Genomic DNA, 23,305 nt, shown 5'->3' with positions numbered 1-23,305 from the left:
TCTCCTTGAGAGCAGCCCTGCAGAGAAGGACTTGGGGGTCCTGGTAGATGAGAAACTGGACATGAGCCAGCAGTGTGCGCTTGCAGCCTGGAAGGCCAACTGTGTTCTGGGCTGCATTAAAAAAAGGGTTGGCCAGCAGGGAGAGGGAGGTGATTGTCCCCCTCTACTCAGCTCTTGTGAGGCCCCATCTGGAGTACTGCATCCAGGCCTGGGGCCCCCAGTACAGGAAGGATGTGGAGCTCTTGGAGCAGGTCCAGAGGAGGGCCACTAAGATGATCAAAGGGTTGGAGCACCTATCATACAAGGAAAGGTTGAGAGAACTAGGCTTGTTTAGCTTGGAAAAGAGAAGGCTCTGGGGAGACCTCACTGTGGCCTTCCAGTACTTGAAGGGGCTGTATAAACAGGAAGGGGAGCGGCTGTTTACAAGGGTTGATAGTGATAGGACAAGGGGGAATGGTTTTAAACTGGGACAGAGAAGGTTTAGGTTGGATATTAGGAAGAAGTCTTTCACGCAGAGGATGGTGACACGCTGGAACGTGATCCAGCCCAAGGAGGTTTTAGATGCCCCATCCCTGGCAGCATTCAAGGCCAGGCTGGATGTGGCTCTGGGCAGCCTGGTCTGGTGGTTGGTGACCCTGCATATAGCAGGGGGGTTGAAACTCGATGATTATTGTGGTCCTCTTCAACCCAGGCCATTCTATGATTCTGTGAAAATACCAATACAGATAGATTCTCCTAGGCTTATACGTTGCCTTTGATGTTTTCATTTTGTTCTGTCCTACAGATAGATGTTTCTGTCATGAACCTGAATCCTCAGTAAATGCTATGTGATGTACTGAAATATTTTAGTTCAGGGCAGTGTTCATGTCAAGACCTGATGCAGCCCCTCAGTGAAGTACCAGCTCATCACTACTTAAGAAGTAGAGATGCAGGAAGGGGTTGTGCCCCAGACTGGTAATACCTAATGAAATTTGACTTTGATAAGTATGATCAGTCTTCAGTAGGCATATTGGTAAAATTCTGATCTGAGATAGTATTTTATATGGCAATATATATGCCAAGGATTTAGCCTCATGTTAATATGATTGAGGTGAATGTCATATGTGCTGGTTCTATGCAACTCTTCGACATAAAAAGTTTATTCTGTTACAATATGATTTACTTTCATCTGATTTTCTCCTAGTCACACATTATTCAATGTGGCTCTTGGTGAGTTGGGCTCACTGCTGTTCCTCAGTGAAATCGAGTTTGGCAGACAGTGATTATTTACAAGACTGGCTAAAGAAACTTACCCTTCTTATTCCAGAGGTATGTTAAAGAAGAGATTATTGTATTACTAATTAGTGCATGATGTGGGTCAAGCTTCCATTAAATTCAAAACGTTGTTTCCCACTGAAAGTCAGGAGAGCAGAAACTGACTAAGTTACTTCCAGCCCTGTTGAAGAAGTAATAGTTTGTGATTAAAATATAGTGTAAGATGGCATGTTCAAACCAATTTTTATACTCCCATCTTTGTTCTTGGCTTCTGTTTGAAGTTAATTCTTTTGTTGCGATTCATCAAAAATTTCTGGGTAATGCCCTCTAACATGGATTAAGCTAAATATACTTCTGCCATTATGTTTTTTTTTTCAGCTATACTTTATATGACAAAATAAAGTGAATGAGAGTTGATTTAAAAACGTTCATCACCAACAAATCTTTGTCTAACCTTAACTAATTTTCTGATGTAAGACTAACTTGATAATTGCATAATGAGATGCATAATTGAAAAAATTTTTATTTACTCATGACTGCTTAAAGTTTCAGTGTAGACATGATGAGGTGATTTATTATCTTTTACCTTATTACTAAACCACTGAAAAAAATCTGTGCTCTCACTGTTTAAAAACCATGGTAAGAAGCAATTGCAAGCTTCCAAAGCTGGATTAAAGATAGTCTATGTTTTTTAAAATTTTTCATAAGTAAAAATAAATAAAAAAAATACTTTAAATATAAAAAAAATACTTAAATATTAGTGAAATTCAGCAAATTAACCATATAATTTGGTATGAGTAAGTATAGGTTACAGTATCACACAAATGTTCATCATTTGCCCAGGTGTGATATTACCTATTTCAGGACATGGCTATAATCTTCACTACAAAAAAAAAAAAAACCATCAGGAGACAGAGGGCAAAGACAGATTGGCTTTTTTATTGCAAGGATGTCTTCTGCGTAGATGTTTTTAGAAAGACATACTGTCTTGATAACCTGATAGGTGTTACGAGAGAAACTTAATTATAAAATTATGGAAGTCTAAAAAACAATCAATCTTCTAAATGTATGTAATTGGTTCATTTATTTATTTTTGACAAAGACTGCTGTTCGTCATGAGTCATGCAATGGTTTATACAAGTTATCTCTTTCTGGTCTCGATGGAGGAGACTCAATTAATCGGTCCTTTTTGCTGCTGGCTGCATCAACGTTATTAAAATTTCTTCCTGATGCTCAAGCTCTGAAACCTATCCAGGTAAGAATTTTAAGGAATTATAAGATTTTATCAAAGATATATTTAAACATTCATGTGTTTATATAAAAGGAGAAAAATGGTAGAACACACCATCATTAGATTTCTGAAGAGGTGAATGATGATCCTTGTGGGACCCTTCCAGCTCGAGATATTCTGTGATTTTTAATAGGATACAGGAAATAAAAAGGATAACCAAAAGGAGCTGAGTGTTCTTGTTCTTGGTAAAGAAAGAAATTTTGAGAGCAATTCACAACCACTCTAAAGACAGAGAAGGAATTTAAGCATGTGCGGCAGATATTAGTAATAATAAAAAAATCTAGTATTTACATAAGCATAAAATCACAAAATAACATAAAAATCATATGAGTCATAGAATTACAGTATGACTTAGGTTGGAAGGGCTGCTATGGGCAAGATTCATGGCCTGAACCAGTGATTGAGTGCCTGGTGAAGGGGTGTAGCCAGCCCTGGGAGCACAGGTGCAAGCAATTCACCTGTGGGACTGGATGGGTGGAGCCAGGCTCCACTCCTCTCCAGCCTCTTTTCAGATACTATTTCAGATACACTAAGGTATTAAGACATTTGGTTCATATGCTCTCAGAAACTTAACAGGTTGTGTAGTTAAAACTGTGACACTGCAGTAATGTAGACCCTGCTTGTGCTTGGAGAAATGCAGAACAGCACTTCGAAGATGCTTTTGTTCTAGAAATCTGTCATTCACATAAGATACCACGAGGAATTAATAGTTGTGTTTTCACTAAATGCTCCGTCCTCTTTTAGAATACAGTTCATAAATAAACCAGGACACAGTTATATATTCGTATAAGTACCCTTTGTTGTTGCAGATAAATGTTATTGTTCTTACATTAATTGCTGCTGTTTTTTTATTGTGTTAGTATTGTTCTCACAGCTATGCTAAATAGAAGATATACTATGGATGGTTTCAGAGTCATTTCAGGAAAAACTCTGACTGTTAATGTATGCAGATTCATAGTAGAAATAATCTACATGATTCTGCCTAAAGGCAGTTAGGCATTGTGTGGGAACTGTTAGGTCAGGGCCGTGATTGAACACCTGGTGAAGAAGTGTAGCCAGCCCTGGGAGCACAGGTGCAAGCAATTCACCTGTGGGACTGGATGGGTGGAGCCAGGCTCCACTCCTCTCCAGCCTCATTTGAGGGCTGACAGCTGCAAGGGAAGGAAGCATCTCTACTTGGAGATACCCTCTTGTGGAGTATTTGGTGAGCCCTGATCCTTGGAAAGGAGCAAGCAATTCCTTCTTTATTTACTGGATAGTGACCTCTGCCTTTCTTGGGTGATCCAAAACTGGTTTAAAGCAGTTATATCTGCTGCCACCTATCCCTACAGGCACGTGTATCTGGGAAGGCTCTGCTCACTTCATCTGATGTAAATCTGAAGGAGAGCACTTCATGGAATAGCTTGGATTGGAAGGGAACTTAAAAATCATCTAAGTCTTCCACTGTGGAGTGGCTGCCACCCACTAGATCAGGCTTCCCAGGACCCCATCCAGCCTGGCCTTGACTACCTCAGGGGTGGGGTATTCTCTGTTTCTCTGGGTAGCCTGTTCCAGTGCCTCACCACCCTCTGAGTAAAAAAAAAAAAAAAAAAAAAAAAAAAAAAAAAAAGACAAACAAACAACTTCCTCCTAATATCTAACCTAAACCTCCCCTTTTTCAGTTTGGAAGCATTCCTGCTTGGCCTGTTTCTATGTAAGGCTATGTAAGAAGTCACTCTCCCTCCTGGAAGGTCATAGTGAGGTCTTCCTGGAGCCTTCTTTTCTCCAAGCTAAACAGGCCCAGTTCCCTAAACCTTTTTTCATAGGCAAGGTATTTCAGTTCTCTGATCATCTTTGTGGCCTTCCTCTGGAGCTGCTCCAATGCTTCCATGTCTGTATGGGAACTGTTGAATCATGCCCTGAACCTCTGATTGACCACCTGAGGCAAGCACTGAGTCAGCCATGGGAGCACAGGTGAAGGCAATTCAGCTGTGTGACCAGAAGGGGTGGAGCCAGGCTGCACCTCTTCTAGACCCCATTGAAGGGCTGACTGCCGCTGGGGAAGGATCTCTCTCTGGAGATCGCTCCTCGTGGAGTTTCTCAGGAGCCTATAACACTGGTGAGCACTTTCATTTATCTATGATTATCTGTTCCAATGCGATAATCTTACTAAGCCTAACTTCTCTGTATACTTATTGATCATCCAGTACTTTACAACATCTGTATTCTTATTGACCTTACAACATCTTTCTTGTGCTGGGAGCTCCAGGCCTGGACGCAGTACCCTGAGTGGAAGGGGACAGTCACCTCCGTTGCCTTGCTGGCTACCTGTGTTTTGATGCTGCACAGCATGTAATTGGCCTTTGTGGCTGTAAGTGCATGCTGCTGGCTCATGCCCAAGTTCTCGTCCACCAGGACTCCTGTAGTCCTTTTCTGAAGGGCTGCTCTCTAGGAGTTCCTCACTCAGCCTGTACATGCACCTGGGCTAGGGCAATCCCAGATGCAACACCTTTCACTTGGCCTTGCTGAATTTCATTAGGTTCATGTGGGTCCACTCCTCAAGCCTATTCAAGTCCTTTTGGATAGCATTTCTACCTTCTGTTGCATCAACTCAGCTTAGTGTCATCGACAAACTTGCCAAGGGTGCACTTCTTCCCCCTGTCTTAGGTCACTGACATAGATGTTAATGAGTGCTGGTCCTGAGACTGACCCCTGTCAGACATCGCTTGTGACCAGCCTCCACCTGGACGTGGATCCATTGACCACAGTCCTCTGGCTGCCACCGTCCAGCCAAGTCTTCATCCACCGAACAGTCCTGCCAGGTCCTCCAGTTTAGGGATAAGGATGTGGTGCATGTCAAAGGCCTTGATCAAGTCCAGGATGATGAAGTCAGTTGCTCTTCCTTTGTCTGCTTTGTCTACTGATGCCATCGCTCTATCACAGATATGCTTGACCAATCTGGTAGCTAATCTTGCCCTTTTTGAAGCCATTCTGGCTTTCTTGAATCAACTCCTTGTCTCACGTGTATCTTAATAAGGCTTCCATGAAGATTTGTTACACAATCTTGGCATAAGCAAACATAAGACTCACCATCTTACAGTTTCCCAGATCTTTCTTGCTTTCTCTGGTAATGCTTGAAATGAAGTTTTCTCTAATCCTGTCAGCAGAGACTTCTGAAAGCCATGGCTTTCTGAATATGTTGGGGAGTGACTTGGTAACTACATCAGCCAGTTCTTTCAGGACTTTGTGATGCATGTCTTCAGACCTCATACATAGTCTTGGTCACATTCAGTCTTGTCAGGTGGTCTTGAACATACTTTCTTCTTTAAGTGGGAGGTGTTTTGGTCTCACAGCTCCCACCTAGAGGTTTAAGGACTTGAGAGGCAGGGGAAGCCTGCATGCCAGTGGAGACTGAGGCAAAGATCTTGTTCGGTATCTGCCTTCTCAGTGTCTATTGTGGCCACTTTTCTGATTTATCAGAGGGGGTAGTCTCTCTTTGGCCTTGTATGGCAGTGAAATATGAAGACAAAGTTAATACTATTCTGATTTCTTCTCAACATTTTGGCAGATCATAGTGACAGTCTTTGAAGAACAGTGGTAAGTATTTCAGAGAAAAAACTAAATGAGCACTGATACTATTACAAAATAAAATATTCTTCTACAGGTTTGAGGAAAGTAATGTTCTTGGAACAGTTATTGCATTTACTACAGTGCTTTAGTACAGTTATTATAACAGTTGTTAATACATTCTATAAAAGCTATTTCTTTTCACAGATTGAGGATTATGAAGAAGAACCAGTGCTACGACCAGGTTGTAAGGAATATTTTTGGCTGCTGTGCAAACTGATCGATAACATACATGTCAAAGATGCAAGTCAGGTAGGTTTTCCTTTGCAGTCATAAAAATGTTTACTTTTTTAATTTGGGTATTCAGATTACTTTTACATGAGTGTTAGAGGCTTTTACTGAAGATATAGTGAACTATGAGGAGCAGCTCTTGGATTCCCTTCAGTACTTTCTGATGTATGTTTAGCAGCTCTTGACTAGAGGAAGCTACAAGGTACATGCCTTGCAGAGTTGAGAAGAGAGGATTGGGTATAATACACAAGGAGGGTGCACTGTGTGAACGTGACAGTGAATATGGTAATTACTTAGGAGTGATTGGTTGTTGATAATTTCAGTGCAGTCTAAAGAGGCAGAAATACAAGAGAAAAAAAAAATTGTTAACAGCCAGTTAGCTGTTAAGGTCAGGAAAACTATTGACATCTTTCAAAACTTCAGCAAGGGTTGAAGTTAACTTTTTAGGCACCATCTGCAACTGTTTTTGCTAGCTGCAGTTACTGCATAAATCTCCGATTTATTCTCAGTGCTCTGACTGTATTCTGGGAAGGAAAGGAAGATAAAGCCTTAATCCCATTTTCTGCAGGGTTGAAAAAAGCTTGCCTTTCTTTAACATTTCATCCAACCAGAGGCAAAAATTTTCTCCCCTCTGGCTTTCATCCACTTAGTTTCCCTTCATTTCCATTATAGTAATTTAATCTCTTAGCTAAGCTGCAGTTCTGCATACCTCTCCTGCTTTTTGCTCAAGCAAGAAATGATAATTGGTCTTTTGAAACTTCAAATGACAAAATTTGTATCCCTGTGAGAAATAGCAAACATTTTTCTTTAGAGTAGTACTATTCAGTGCTTTGTTGATGGTTTTTTGTTTTTTTTTTTCCCAGTATGACAGAGAGTATATTTTCAAGATCTGGAATTGAAAGAATAATTTCAGCTCCACATGGCTGATTTAAAAAAAGCGATTGTGTCATGTTTCTAAAAATGTATTAAAATGTCACATTTAAAAGATGAGTTTTCGTTGTCCCTAATACTGTGTGCATTAACACATTTTTATCCAAAAGCATAATCGTAGCTTCAGACTGGGCTTACAAGTTACAATTCTTGAAGTACATAATTTTCTTTCATTTAAATTCCGTTTTGTTTATTTTTCATCAGACCACGCTGCTTGATCTAGATGCATTGGCAAGACATCTTGCTGACTGCATTCGGAGGTATGGTTTGGTAACAGTAATTTCTTTTATAAATTGTATTATACATATTGTTAGTGAAACAAACAGTTTTAACATTTCTTTTATATTTGTGTATGTATAGCAGAGAAATCCTTGACCATCAAGATGGCAATATAGAAGATGATGGACTTACAGGACTGCTTCGTCTTGCTACAAGTGTTATTAAGCACAAGCCACCCTTTAAATTTTCTCGTGAAGGACAGGTAGGAAAAGTATGGTAACAAACTGTGAAGACTTCAAGATAGCATCATTTTACTGTACTTCCTTCGTGTCACCCTTTTCCCTCTATCTTGGTTGCAGGGCTCTTTATTTGAAGGTGTCATGTTTCTAACCTTGGGGATGATTGATTACAACATATGTATCTCCCATTCCTTTATTTATATGTAGTATGTTTAGTCTCTCCCCTTTCTAGATATATTTCATTTCAGGATAGGGTTCTTATCTTAGTGATTTTCTATATTAACTAGCTTAATCTTTAACAGCTGCTTTTTAACTGTATCCTGGGATAGTTCTGATAAAAAAAATAGTTCTGTACCTCTGTACTTAGACAGTGGCAAACATCTGTTACAAGAATGCTACATTCTACCTGTCACATGTAATCCATATCCAACTCAGTTTGTTAGTGTATTAATCTTGGAGGCTAAACATCAATAAAGATGTATGTTGTCCAGTGGCAGCATGACTTTGTGCACAGTTACACTTTGTGCCTTCTACAGTTCAGTTAAAATTCCATGTAACTAAGAATGCAAAAATATAGTTGCAGTATATACGATGTATAATTCAGTGCTTGTTTTGAGGTTAATTAGTGATTCATAAAATTCAAGCTAGCAGAGCAAGTAAGTTTACATGATGTCTACAAGAAACTGATCTTAAAAGTTACTGAAAATGCATGTATGTAGTTTGTCAAATTGACTTATCAGTCATGAATTAAGCATGTTCTATCATTCTTTTCCAGTGGAAATGTTTCTCTTTAGGCTGTGTTGTAAGTATGTTATGTAATATAAAGAAATTTATGTGATACAAAGAAAATAGTTGTAATTTGCAGTTCAAAACTTATGCAGGAGTCAGAAGTGATAGAGTCCAGAAAGCCTACAGAAATTTCTAGAATATTGGTAATGGCTGTCTTCTTTTAAGATTGTATCTAAACTGCTAAGCCTGCTGACTGAATTGTTTTACAGGAGTTTCTGAGAGACATCTTCAATCTTTTGTTCTTGCTGCCAAGTTTAAAAGATAGACAACAGCCAAAATGCAAGTCACATTCTTCAAGGGCTGCTGCGTATGACTTGTTAGTAGAAATGGTAAAGGGATCTGTTGAAAACTACAGGCTACTCCACAACTGGGTTATGGCGCAACATATGCAGTGTAAGAACCTTCATTCATATTTAGTTTTCAAGTATTTTGTGGGAAGACTTTGCTTCTGTATTTTGTTTGTTTTGGTTTGGTTTTCAATTTCTGAATTTATCAAGTACTGTAAAGAAAGTGGGACTGTTCTTGTTATATGAACTCTTATTCTGAAGACTCTGCGTGTTTGTGATGGTAATGGTGAGCCAACACTGTGAAGAGTACTGAGAGCGTGGAGTTTTTCTCCTGAAATACATAAGTCTTTGTGTAATGACTAAGAATAATGACCTGTTGAGAATGCTTAGGTGGAAACAAAGAAATTTAAAGGCACCATTACATGTTTGTTTTTTTAGCTTAATCTGGATATTTGTACTTTCCAAAAGTAGTAATAAAGTAAGACATTGCTGCCACTAACACTGCTTTTAAAATTTCCCTTTGTAGCACTACTAGTTATCCATCATTACTTGCAGTAGTGTCACTGAGCAGATGTAGGCATCTTTTGTTCACTTAACAGAAGAGTGGATTTAATCACATGTATAATTTTATCATCTGTTCTTAAATTCTGGTTAATTAAAGGATGCGGTTCTCATAAATGGCGCAAATAGATAGGTAGCATTGCTGGAGTGGGTTTTACATGCTTCACTGGCTTGTGCTGGACATTCATTTGTCTTGCCTTTTTATCATGAAGAAATAAAATCTGTATGCCTAAACCAAAATACATAAACACGCTGACCAAGATACAGCAGATGAATTGACTGTTAATAGCACTGTCATTTTTGGAGTCCTTCATATCCTTATAGTTGAATTTCATCTGTACTTAGATGTCTGTGTACAGTGTTAACACAATTTTCTTACACCTCTTAGCTTTCATGCTTCCTATGTTTTAAAAACTCAAATCCTGTGCATAATAAGCAAGTTACAAAAATATGAAGTTAGTTAATATTTTGTTTCTGACTTGCAAATTTTTATTATGCTTTTTTAGCTTGATAGAGTTTCTTTCATATGCCCAGCTTAAATTTCAGTAAACTGAGGATTTTTTATGTATTATTATGTATTATTATCTGTGGAATTGGTTTAGTGCCTTACAATTCAGAAAGCAAAAGGGAAATCTGATGCTGATAATGTGTTGTGTCCTGTACTTGTATGCCTGAGGCCTTCTCAGAAGTCTCCAAAATGTCTATATCTAGGGAAGAAAACTATGAAGAATATGATTTATGAAATTACCCAATATTTCTGGTTACTGGAAGTGTATCTGCTGCTGATGAACTTGCCAATTTCTTGCAGTCATTCATTTTTTTGCAGTTTAATATTTTTTTCACTCCAGTAATTTCTAGCTACTAAAGTTTTCTGTAACCATTATCACGATTGTTATTTTCATCCAAATATTCATCTCTATATTTTTTTCTTTCTTTCTTTCCTGAGTTCTCCACAACCATCTGGTTCATTCTCCTTCTACATGCTCATTATAGTTCAATTTCGCAATTACAACTGGCAGAATACCATTGTCTCTTTCTGATATGCTACTGACATGGTACTACTTTGATCCAAAGATTCCTTTTTTCCTCTTTTCCTATCTCTGTAATCTAAATAGTCTTTTAAAGTCTCTTGTAAGCTTGTCTTGCCATTCTACTTAGTAAGATCTTCCTTAATGCTTCTCCTAATTTCCATCCTGTTGTTGGTTATAACATTTTCATTTTGCCATTCAGTGGAGAAATTTTCAGTTCTACAGATTGTCATCATCTAGTCTGACCAGTTGTTGTCCCTTCTATTCTGCAGCTTTTTTCCTCATACTCCTAACCAATTGAAGCTAGGATGCTCTTTAGAGATTTATTTAAATTTAATGCTGCAATATAGTGCTGTTTTGAAAATATACCCTGTTAAACGTTATCTAGTTTATGTCCATTAGGACCAAATAATTTCTTGTGAGGGATTTCTTGCAAAATTCTTGAAAGCCCTTTGTCACATACATGTGAGATACTCTAGCTGTTCTCCTGAAGTGTAAAGAAGTCATCTGGTTTCTCTTGTAATTGCAATTTGATGAATCATGCTTGAGAGTTGGGCCCCTGCCAACCTCATGAAGTTCAAGAGGGCCAAGTGCAAGGTCCTGCACCTGGGTCAGGGCAATCCCAAGCACAGATACAGGTTGGTGGAGAATGACTTGAAAGCATTCTTGAGGAGAAGGATTTGGGAGTGTCAGTTGATGAGAGATTCAGCATGAGCCAGCAATGTATGCTTGCAGCCCAGAAGGCCAACTGCATCCGGGGCTGCATTGAGACAAGTGAGACCAGCAGGTCAAGGGAGGTGATTCTGCTCCTCTACTCTCGTGAGGCCCATTCTGGAGTGCTATGCCCAGATATGGAGCCCCCAACACAAGAAGGACATGGAGTTGTTGGAGTGGGTCCAGAGAAGGGCCACAAAGATAATCAGAGGGCTGGAGCACCTCCCTTATGAGGACAGGCTGAGAGAGCTGGGGCTCTTCAGCCAGGAGAAAAGAAGGCTCCAAGGGGACCTTAGAGCGTACCTGAAGGGGGCCTACAAGGAAAGCTGGGGCAAGACTCTCTGTAAGGGCAAGTAGCAACAGGATGAGAAGCTAATGGCTTTCAACTGGAAAAGGGTAAATTTAGATATACAAATTTAGATACTAGGAAGAAATTTTTCACTGTGAGGGTGGTGAGACACTGGAACAGGATGCCCAGCGAGGTTTTTGAATGGCCCCTCCCTGGAAGCATTTAAGGCCAGGCTGGATGGGGCTGTGAGCAACCAGGTCTAGAGGGAGGTGTCCCTGCCTACAGCAATGGGGTTGGTACTAGATGATCTTAAAGGTCCCTTCCAACCTAAACCAGTCTATGATTCTATGATAATGCCATTCTGAAACAAGCTTCTCTTCTGAAAATAAGGATCTTGCTTCATGTGGGTTTAGTAAAATGCAGATATATATATTTTGCTCCCCAACCCTGTCTTTGGGTGCGGAAACAATGTTTTGCTTTCTTTCAGTGTGACAAAGCAGTACATGTGAATAGGTAGTAGAAATAAATTTGTGCTCTAGGGGGATGTCTGGTATGACCTTTGGGTGTCAGTGTTGTACATTACCTATTTCTAGTGTGTTGTTAGTGTTGCTGGTTTAGGCAGTGTATGTGTTGTGAGAAAAAGAGCATGTGCTATGGTTGGCTGAGGAGCTGGTTTGCTTCCATTTTAGTTAAAGTTTTTGCATGATTCTCTAACAGCAGCGCTTATTAATAACGCAATGCATTTAATGAAAAACTAAGGAGAAAAGACTAATTGAATGAAAGATGAGAGACAACAGTAACGCTAGAAAGTGCTAATAAACAGAGTTAGGGAGAGCAGCATTGCAGAGAGAGGATATATTTCCTTTGTGCTCTTTTCAGAGAAACAAAGCAACAGTGAGTGCTGAGGTTTAGAGACTGAGCAAGGCTAAGCACTCAGTTCAACAGAAAGCCTACGTTCTTAAAGCCTGGACATCATTTTTCATATAGTCTTTTTGTTGTCAGTGATAAGGAGACAGAATTCTAGATTATTGTGTGGATGACAGCATTGCCTTGAAGTTGTTACGTAGCAAGAGGTATAAATAATGATAACTTTAAAATAAATCTAGAATCAAGTATGAAAACAGCTTTCTTATAAAAATGTATCGTAACTACTATTTAGAATGTATGGATGTTCGTGATGATGAAAGCATCGTGATTGTTACTGAATGTTGGTTTAAAGTCAGAGACTAGAAGACCATTACTTTATGGAATACTAGCCCTAGAACAACTGTAAGAGCTCACACTTGCCATGTTCTCTCTTCGGAGAAAACAGCAGACTCATGTAAAAGTACCAAATCACTTGCAAGTAAAATATAGTCTGTGTTCTGCTATACTTCTTGTTACGCAGTGATTAGAGATTAAATGCATAGAGCTGCATTTCAGGGTCTTCCATCTGACTTTTTTGGTGGTCTCTAACCTTTCCAGATGCCTCATGCTGGCTTATGTACTGAAATAGTAAAATTACTTTCCTGATGTACCCATAATGCATTTTCTTAAAATGTAGTTAGTCTGGCTCGTGTTTGATAATGAAGAATGCAGAAACTGAATGTATTTTATTAACGTAAGCATAAAGTTTTTAATTTTTATCTTTGGAAGTTAACTGAATATATTTTTTTTGTGCATCCGTGATTTGTACTTTTCAGCTTCCCATGCACCTTACAAGTGGGATTATTGGCCACATGATGATGTTCGAGCAGAATGTCGATTTGTGGGTCTGACTAATCTTGGAGCAACCTGTTACTTGGCATCAACTATTCAGCAACTGTATATGATACCAGAAGCCAGACAAGCGATCTTTACTGCAAAGGTATAGTTGGTATCTTACATTCCATATTTGGATTTTGTTAGAAGCTTAAGTGTAATATCAGTGCAAAGGCTTATTAAAGTATAGATTTATGACTTAATTCTTACAAACGAATATTTCTTCAACACTTTTGTTTACTTTTCGGTTTGATTCTTTTGCTGATGTCTAAGGTGAAAAGATCCTAAAAAATGTGTTTGTAATGCTTTGTATTCTTAAGGTGGCATTATAAGAAAGCATGCTCTCAAACTCATGTCTCTGTTTCTGTCAACTGTTTTTATGTGAGTTGTCTCTTGCTTCTTACCTCTCAATCTGTCACTTTCTTAGAATGTTTTTTTAAATGTTTATGAAACCCCTTAGCATGCTTGCTGTGCTACCAAAAGTATTACAAGTTTCCTAAATCATTACAAATTATTACTCCCATCTGCATCAATGAATTGGAAACAAAAAATCAAAAATGACTGTAGTCTTTTCTGATAAATACAAAAAGCTCCTAACTGAAGTAAATTTTTAGAAAATTGAGTTACCTTTTGATGCGCTTCTAATGTTGTCATGCCAAAAAATGCGCAGGAACTGCTATATATGTGTGTAAAATAATGTACTGTGTTCATACACACCATTATTTTTCTTGATTACAGTAAAGGTGGGCTAGTTTGTTTTGTTGTTTGTTTTTGTTTGCTTTTTATTAATTTAATATTTTTTCATCATCTTAAGGGCTATTTTGGGAAATTATAAGCAAAGAGATAAAGTCTTCTTTTGTCACTTTCTTTTAGTATTCAGAAGATATGAAACACAAGACCACTCTACTAGAACTCCAGAAAATGTTTACATACTTAATGGTAGGTGTGAAAGAGGATATTTTATAAAGTATCCTATTTCCTAAAGGAAAAAGGAAAAGTATAGTTACCACTGTGTGTGAATTCGTGGTAGCATTAAATCCTAAGTTGATTGTCTTAACTGAAATAGTTTTTACCCACTTGAAAGCTGTAATTCAGCAAGTCAGTAAAGCAGATGTTGGCATAATAGTTTCTGTGAAGAGGCTGTGAGAATCCTAATTATAGATGAGGTTTACAATTGGACACCAACTGTAATGAACAAACACAAGCTCTCGAATGCTAGATTGTCTTCTGTATTCTTTAAAAAATGGTTGAAAAGCGAACATATGGGAATGTTAGGCTCAGGTGCCATACTCTGAGAACCCTTCATTTATTTAAACCTTTAAACTCTTCTCCCTATATATTAATGCTCCAGTGGACATAAAAGGTTTGTCAAGGCTATTGGAATTGAGTTATGAGTGAGTTGCAAGTCTGAAATACAAGTCTGCTCTTTAGTTACAGTCATGGTATAGCTGGTATCAGAGCTGTCCTTCTATGGATGCTTGGTGTGCCTACACTGCTAATTTGCTGAGTAGCCCGGGAGATCCCTAGCCCGTCATCTCTTTGGATGAGTTAATGTGATGGTTTGAGGACTAGTTTGAAGCTATGTAACTCATAATGAAGTATTTGGCTGAAGGCCTTTCAGGTGGGAATGTTGGATAGTTCTACTATTCTGCTGCATGTAGTCCACTTTCAAAATAGACTTTCTGACAGAAATTTCCTCCAAAAATGGCTGCATAGAACAGTCTTTTGTATGAAGATATTTAAGGAATGTTTTGTATAGAGTTCAAATTATCAGTGGTAATGAGTTACACAGATGATTGTGTGGTCAGATGGGTAAATTGTCAGCTGAATTATAGGAACTGAGCAAAGTGATAATTTGAGAAGTCTTCACCAGGCCTAACTGAAGGCATCACTTCAAGGATCATAGTAATACAGATTCTCAAAACCAGTAACACTGTTAGGGAGTTTTGATTCTGTATGTGAGCATTATGCCATGTTAAGATCCAAATATATTTTTTTCTTTTTAACAAACGCATTGCCATGAGTACACCACATTGTAATTTGTTATTTCACTTCGACCTCAATGTAAAGGGTTCTGAGCTTGATTGTTAGTTTCCTCATGGAATGACATTAGGAAGTTACCCTGTCTCTTGTTTGCTGTAATTTTCTTGGTTGTAAAATAAAATGTCATTTTGATTCATTGCATTTTCAACAGTCCAGAGCTTCAAAGAATAATCTGTAGAAATAAAGAATTAAGAAGCAACTAACAATTTTGAAATTGCAGCAGCCTGAGTAGCAAAATTGAGGCAATTGTGACAAGATGATCACTGTTGTTACTATACTGAAAGATTTCTGAAGAGGTGAATGATGATCCTTGTGGGACCCTTCCAGCTCGAGATATTCTGTGATTTTTAATAGGATACAGGAAATAAAAAGGATAACCAAAAGGAGCTGAGTGTTCTTGTTCTTGGTAAAGAAAGAAATTTTGAGAGCAATTCACAACCACTCTAAAGACAGAGAAGGAATTTAAGCATGTGCAGCAGATATTAGTAATAATAAAAAAATCTAGTATTTACATAAGCATAAAATCACAAAATAACATAAAAATCATATGAGTCATAGAATTACAGTATGACTTAGGTTGGAAGGGCTGCTATGGGCAAGATTCATGGCCTGAACCAGTGATTGAGTGCCTGGTGAAGGGGTGTAGCCAGCCCTGGGAGCACAGGTGCAAGCAATTCACCTGTGGGACTGGATGGGTGGAGCCAGGCTCCACTCCTCTCCAGCCTCTTTTCAGATACTATTTCAGATACACTAAGGTATTAAGACATTTGGTTCATATGCTCTCAGAAACTTAACAGGTTGTGTAGTTAAAACTGTGACACTGCAGTAATGTAGACCCTGCTTGTGCTTGGAGAAATGCAGAACAGCACTTCGAAGATGCTTTTGTTCTAGAAATCTGTCATTCACATAAGATACCACGAGGAATTAATAGTTGTGTTTTCACTAAATGCTCCGTCCTCTTTTAGAATACAGTTCATAAATAAACCAGGACACAGTTATATATTCGTATAAGTACCCTTTGTTGTTGCAGATAAATGTTATTGTTCTTACATTAATTGCTGCTGTTTTTTTATTGTGTTAGTATTGTTCTCACAGCTATGCTAAATAGAAGATATACTATGGATGGTTTCAGAGTCATTTCAGGAAAAACTCTGACTGTTAATGTATGCAGATTCATAGTAGAAATAATCTACATGATTCTGCCTAAAGGCAGTTAGGCATTGTGTGGGAACTGTTAGGTCAGGGCCGTGATTGAACACCTGGTGAAGAAGTGTAGCCAGCCCTGGGAGCACAGGTGCAAGCAATTCACCTGTGGGACTGGATGGGTGGAGCCAGGCTCCACTCCTCTCCAGCCTCATTTGAGGGCTGACAGCTGCAAGGGAAGGAAGCATCTCTACTTGGAGATACCCTCTTGTGGAGTATTTGGTGAGCCCTGATCCTTGGAAAGGAGCAAGCAATTCCTTCTTTATTTACTGGATAGTGACCTCTGCCTTTCTTGGGTGATCCAAAACTGGTTTAAAGCAGTTATATCTGCTGCCACCTATCCCTACAGGCACGTGTATCTGGGAAGGCTCTGCTCACTTCATCTGATGTAAATCTGAAGGAGAGCACTTCATGGAATAGCTTGGATTGGAAGGGAACTTAAAAATCATCTAAGTCTTCCACTGTGGAGTGGCTGCCACCCACTAGATCAGGCTTCCCAGGACCCCATCCAGCCTGGCCTTGACTACCTCAGGGGTGGGGTATTCTCTGTTTCTCTGGGTAGCCTGTTCCAGTGCCTCACCACCCTCTGAGTAAAAAAAAAAAAAAAAAAAAAAAAAAAAAAAGACAAACAAACAACTTCCTCCTAATATCTAACCTAAACCTCCCCTTTTTCAGTTTGGAAGCATTCCTGCTTGGCCTGTTTCTATGTAAGGCTATGTAAGAAGTCACTCTCCCTCCTGGAAGGTCATAGTGAGGTCTTCCTGGAGCCTTCTTTTCTCCAAGCTAAACAGGCCCAGTTCCCTAAACCTTTTTTCATAGGCAAGGTATTTCAGTTCTCTGATCATCTTTGTGGCCTTCCTCTGGAGCTGCTCCAATGCTTCCATGTCTGTATGGGAACTGTTGAATCATGCCCTGAACCTCTGATTGACCACCTGAGGCAAGCACTGAGTCAGCCATGGGAGCACAGGTGAAGGCAATTCAGCTGTGTGACCAGAAGGGGTGGAGCCAGGCTGCACCTCTTCTAGACCCCATTGAAGGGCTGACTGCCGCTGGGGAAGGATCTCTCTCTGGAGATCGCTCCTCGTGGAGTTTCTCAGGAGCCTATAACACTGGTGAGCACTTTCATTTATCTATGATTATCTGTTCCAATGCGATAATCTTACTAAGCCTAACTTCTCTGTATACTTATTGATCATCCAGTACTTTACAACATCTGTATTCTTATTGACCTTACAACATCTTTCTTGTGCTGGGAGCTCCAGGCCTGGACGCAGTACCCTGAGTGGAAGGGGACAGTCACCTCCGTTGCCTTGCTGGCTACCTGTGTTTTGATGCTGCACAGCATGTAATTGGCCTTTGTGGCTGTAAGTGCATGCTGCTGGCTCATGCCCAAGTTCTCGTCCACCAGGACTCCTGTAGTCCTTTTCTGAAGGGCTGCTCTCTAGGAGTTCCTCACTCAGCCTGTACATGCACCTGGGCTAGGGCAATCCCAGATGCAACACCTTTCACTTGGCCTTGCTGAATTTCATTAGGTTCTTGTGGGTCCACTCCTCAAGCCTATTCAAGTCCTTTTGGATAGCATTTCTACCTTCTGTTGCATCAACTCAGCTTAGTGTCATCGACAAACTTGCCAAGGGTGCACTTCTTCCCCCTGTCTTAGGTCACTGACATAGATGTTAATGAGTGCTGGTCCTGAGACTGACCCCTGTCAGACATCGCTTGTGACCAGCCTCCACCTGGATGTGGATCCATTGACCACAGTCCTCTGGCTGCCACCGTCCAGCCAAGTCTTCATCCACCGAACAGTCCTGCCAGGTCCTCCAGTTTAGGGATAAGGATGTGGTGCATGTCAAAGGCCTTGATCAAGTCCAGGATGATGAAGTCAGTTGCTCTTCCTTTGTCTGCTTTGTCTACTGATGCCATCGCTCTATCACAGATAGCTACCAGATTGCTGAGGAATTATTATTATTTATATCTTTACAATTGACTTAGTTTGTGCCAGGTAATATTAACTGGTAACTCCTTATGGCCACGCACGAGTCAATAAAATAATAGGCGTGTCAGTGTTCACAAGGATAATTTTTTGCTGTATACAGGTTCTGTATCTCCAGCGTGCAGGACACTGGGATGGATAATGTATCATAGAACAACTTTTTAGAATGCAATTTTTTTTCTGTAACTGATCTCTCGCATTGGATATCTAGATGTAGTTCTGTATTATGGAGTCAACTGAATGAGATTTAAACATCTGCCACTATCTAAGTCCACAGTGTTCCAAAATCCTGAAGTACTGGCTGATGCTTATAGTACTATACTATACATTGTGTCTGAATAGATAGAAAAAGACCTGAACACGTCATGTCTTCAGTCAGGATTTTTTAATGATGACTTCCTTTATTAAATATTTTAAATAATATTCTACTGATAACATCATTATTAATAACGAATATCGTAATGATGATAGTTTAAAATTGTTTTACCTTTTGTTGGATACATTTAAATGTTTAGATAACTTTGTTGCTGAAGAGATGTGCTTTTACGTTTGTATGCCTATGTTCGGTATATCTGTGTAATGTAAAAGTACAAGGATTTGTAGTTGATTTGTTTTAATTTTTTTTTTTTACCTAAAGGAAAGTGAATGTAAAGCATATAATCCAAGGCCCTTTTGTAAAACTTATACCATGGATAAGCAGCCGCTGAACACTGGAGAGCAGAAAGATATGACTGAGTTCTTCACTGACCTGATCACAAAAATAGAAGAGATGTCTCCTGAACTGGTGAGTTACTGAGAGGTAGCAAAAGAGAGCTTGGAAAGTTACAAACTTGCTCAAATGTCCTTGACAGAATTTATTAATTCATTCACAGAAAAACACAGTGAAAAGTTTGTTTGGAGGTGTTATTACAAACAATGTTGTTTCCTTGGTAAGTAATCTTTCCCTACCCTTATGTTTTCAGTATATTTTTAACCTCTCAAAACAGTTATTTCATTGCATTTCCCTTTCATTGCTGTGATTTAGGATTGTGAACATGTAAGTCAGACTGCTGAAGAGTTCTATACAGTAAGATGCCAGGTAGCAGATATGAAGAATATTTACGTAAGTAATGCCAGGTTCAGACAGATTAAAATAGATGGCTAGTGTAAAGACATAATAGGAGACTTTATATTGAACGTATGGATGATTTCTTTTCTGCTGTAGTTCAGATATTTATGGGTTTATATTATGAGTTAATTCAGTTAAATTGTTTAATGTTTTCAGTGCGCTGTGCTCTTGGAATGGAGTAAAGACTGTGTTACTGACAATAGTCATACTCTCTTCTGTGTTTGAAAAATGTATGATAATTGCAAATGTCAGAAGACTTTATTATATACTGCTGCTTACTAAGTTAATTTAAAACTTATACCAATGTAATCTTAGGTTATTGGGTTTGTTAAATAACTATTTTAATCCCCACGCTTGGAATTTGGGTTTAGAGCAGCTGAATTATTTAGGAAAGCTTAGAATATCAAGTACCGTTTATCAGAATTCTCTTTTCAAATTTGTATTTGGGTTTCGAGGAGCTGATCTTCCTATAAGAATGTCATACTCTTCAGAAGAGTTCAGGTGCATGCTCTTTCTTCATACTTTTTGGCATATATAATGAGTGTATTTCATGACTTGTGGATATGTTGATTAAACTTACTGTAAGACTAGGAGAGGTGTTTTGAAAAGCAGGCTGTGTAAGCACAAGAGATAATATCTAAGATAAACATAAACTCCTTCTGTTTTTGTTATCATACATAGGAATCTCTTGATGAAGTAACTATTAAAGATACCTTGGAAGGTGATAACATGTATACATGTTCTCATTGTGGGAAAAAAGTGCGGGCTGAAAAAAGGTAAGATTAAGAAAAACTAAATATTTCTAATGTTTCTTTTTAGTAAATTACAGAAATTACCATTCCTGTTAGATTAATTCTTTAGATGAAACAGGACTGTGGTTTCACTCATTTTACTAATGTTAAGGCCTGTAAGGATGATGTCCTTATGCAAAATGAGAACATAACTAAGAAATCAAGTTTTCAAAACAGAGGCATCTTAGAGCATGATGTGCTAGACAGTAAAATGTTCAAGACCTTTTTTATGTAAACAATAATAAATATGTCAAAATCAGTGAATTGAAATCTTTTTATTTTTCAGTTTTTAGAAGATAAATTATTTCAGCATTTCTTCAGTATGTGTTATTCATTATGCAGGATAATTGTGCAGGTTTCATAGTAGCCCTATATTTCTTTGTCTAAAATAGTTTTTTTTAATGTTTAAATATTTTTAGAAGTCTGTTAATGAACAGAGAAATAAAAATGTTGTCTTGTCCTTTTATTGCAACTAACAAAATTTAATTCTTAGAGATGAAAAAGCTCATAGTTGATTTTATAGCTGTTATAAATGAAAGTAACCTGTTTACAAATTGTTAATGAAAAGTTTGAGGTGTAATACAAGGTATGTTCTTCATTAAAACTTGTCAGTGACAGGGTAGTAATTTCATCTGGTGAGGAGGTTTGCATTGTTAAATTCCTTCGTGGCTCCTTTTACTGTACTGTTTTAGAAAACTGACACACACAGTGAGCAAATTCAATCCCTTTTCCAAGGCACAGTGCTAAATGAAATTGTTCAGTAAGCTCAATTTGACTTTGCTGCCTGTTACATTACCCTACTCTAAGGCATTATAATTGCTCAATTTTATATGTACGTGATTTTTTTAACAGATTTCTAATTTCATGCTTGAAATAAATGTGTTGAAAATCTTTGTGGAAATACTGTTCAACCAACTAAATCACAACTGCTTTAAATCATTTAGGGCATGTTTTAAGAAACTACCTCGTATCTTAAGCTTCAACACTATGAGATATACATTTAATATGGTAACTATGATGAAGGAGAAAGTGAACACTCATTTTTCATTCCCTCTGCGTTTGGATATGACACCTTATACTGAAGATTTCCTCATGGGAAAAAATGACAGAAAAGAAGGTATACCTCCTAGAATTGCAATGTTTGTGGACAATTAAGATATTTTAAAAGAAAATATATTTTTTTAATTGACCTATATTCTGAAAGGCACTAATTTTCTGTAGTACAGACTGGTTAATTATTTTTGTTTTTGTGTGCAGTTTAGTTGGAACTGTTAAGTTCATTTTTAAAATATGGGTTGGTTACAGATAGATGTATGCAGTTTATTACTGGCCTATTTTGATTTTTCAGAGTAATGGTTGAATTTCAGGAAAGGGACTTCAGGAAAGGGCTTACTAATACCATTGTAATTATGATGTGTGAACTTGTTAGTTCTGATCTCTTTAGTATAGTGATGCTTTGCAAAAAAAAAAAAACTTATTTTAAGGGAGCTGAGATCTATACTCTTTGTTCTGGATATGGACTTCCTGGCTCTTATTGTACCCTGCTGAAAAGAAAAGTTAGAACAAGTTTTAAGCGTAATTGCAGGATGTGTTTATGTAAGATAATAACATGGAAACTCATATGCTTAGGAAATAATACTCAGTATTGTATTATTTAAGGTTTTAAGGAAGATGGCGAATATTTGAAAGAAACTGAGAGTTATGAGTATGATCTAATAGGCGTAACAGTTCATACAGGAACAGCAGATGGTGGACATTATTACAGTTTCATCAGAGATATAGTAAATCCCCATGCTTACAAAAACAACAAATGGTGAGTTATGCAAAGCAAAATTTCATTGTTTTGTATATTGAAGTAACTAGAAATTAATGACTTTGTCAACAGTGTTCTATGAGCTGTGGGTTCTTAAGAGGACAAGTTTTTGGAATTTGCTAGGCGTATGTATATTGATTTACAAATACATGCTTGTGTGCTGCAGTAGAAGCCTTGGCCACTGGCAGCCGGAGAATGCCAGGCAAGGGCTTATAGGATAGAGCCAGTGCTTGGTTTTTGGCATGAGTACTGATGACTATATTTCATCTACTTCAGTGCGTATGAACAGTAAGATTTAGTAGATCACCCTTCATCATAAAATGGGGTTACCTCTGAGCATACAGCAGTATTAATGATTGCAGATTTTGTTCCTTTTAATTTTGTCCATTTTCTGATGTTTAAAACAACAATTTTAATTTTTCTTCCCTTTAAACTCACTGCATCTTGTATAGAAGATATGCTCTTAACATTTATGTTCATATCTCAGATTCTCAACTGAGGCCTTGCAGCAAGAGGCAAGATTTCTTCTTCTCTTGTTCTCTTTAAGAGCTGGCTGGAAAATTTTTGAAAAATTTCCAGACAGTGGCTAATCTCTGCTCCAAAAGCTATCCATAACTGTGTACAATCTTTCTTTGCCACCTTCTTGTTAGAGTTATACTGATAAATTGTATGGTTCTCTTTATTTCCATTTCTCTCAAACTGAGAAAGTAAGAGCAAATTTTGACTGTGTGAGAACTTCATCTCTACCAATCATGTTTGGAAAAAGCAGAAAATAATGTGTTTCTGGAGTTATAAATAAATAAATCTGTTGAAATACTGACTTCCTGCTTTTATTGAAAGAAGGTCACTTTGGGGATAATTTATTAGTTTGTGATTCAAGCAAAGTAGTAGAAATTAAGAAAAATGCTTAATATGAAGAATCACTTCAAGTGTTTGTTACACTCTGATTTGCCTTGAGAAACATGCAACAGTTGTTTCAAAAGCTTGCTCTTCTACAGGTATCTTTTCAACGATGCTGAAGTAAAACCATTTGATTCAACGCAGCTTGCTTCAGAATGTTTTGGTGGAGAAATGACAGTAAGTTACGACTTCTATTTTTGTCATGTTCAACCACTAGAATATCTGTTCTGAGTACTTCCATGAAGTAATCTGTAATCTCTGGTCTGCCATCTGTTC

General features: G+C 38.1%; 1 protein-coding gene across 10 annotated transcripts in view; it reads left to right on the top strand.

The window, feature by feature from the left end:
- The window catches only part of USP34 (ubiquitin specific peptidase 34), a 140,953-nt gene that overhangs the window by 87,970 nt on the left and 29,678 nt on the right, over positions 1–23,305 (top strand). For 7 of the 10 annotated variants that reach the window (XM_025148615.3, XM_025148616.3, XM_046938653.1 and 4 more), the window contains 15 exons: positions 1,184–1,308; positions 2,357–2,509; positions 6,299–6,403; positions 7,517–7,572; positions 7,673–7,802; positions 8,769–8,952; positions 13,121–13,284; positions 14,052–14,117; positions 19,055–19,201; positions 19,290–19,346; positions 19,442–19,519; positions 20,207–20,301; positions 21,261–21,433; positions 21,976–22,129; positions 23,128–23,206. In XM_025148615.3, the coding sequence (XP_025004383.1) occupies positions 1,184–1,308; positions 2,357–2,509; positions 6,299–6,403; positions 7,517–7,572; positions 7,673–7,802; positions 8,769–8,952; positions 13,121–13,284; positions 14,052–14,117; positions 19,055–19,201; positions 19,290–19,346; positions 19,442–19,519; positions 20,207–20,301; positions 21,261–21,433; positions 21,976–22,129; positions 23,128–23,206 (1,766 nt within the window). The remainder of the gene's footprint in view (positions 1–1,183; positions 1,309–2,356; positions 2,510–6,298; positions 6,404–7,516; positions 7,573–7,672; positions 7,803–8,768; positions 8,953–13,120; positions 13,285–14,051; positions 14,118–19,054; positions 19,202–19,289; positions 19,347–19,441; positions 19,520–20,206; positions 20,302–21,260; positions 21,434–21,975; positions 22,130–23,127; positions 23,207–23,305) is intronic. The other 3 variants (XM_046938654.1, XM_025148614.3, NM_001199416.3) reach the window with 1 other exon arrangement.

The sequence above is a fragment of the Gallus gallus genome, chromosome 3 (genome assembly GCF_016699485.2).
Source record: "Gallus gallus isolate bGalGal1 chromosome 3, bGalGal1.mat.broiler.GRCg7b, whole genome shotgun sequence".
Lineage (NCBI taxonomy): Eukaryota > Metazoa > Chordata > Aves > Galliformes > Phasianidae > Gallus > Gallus gallus.
The sequence above is the reverse complement of the archived record's forward strand: the minus strand, read 5'-3'. Positions and strand labels throughout refer to the sequence as shown.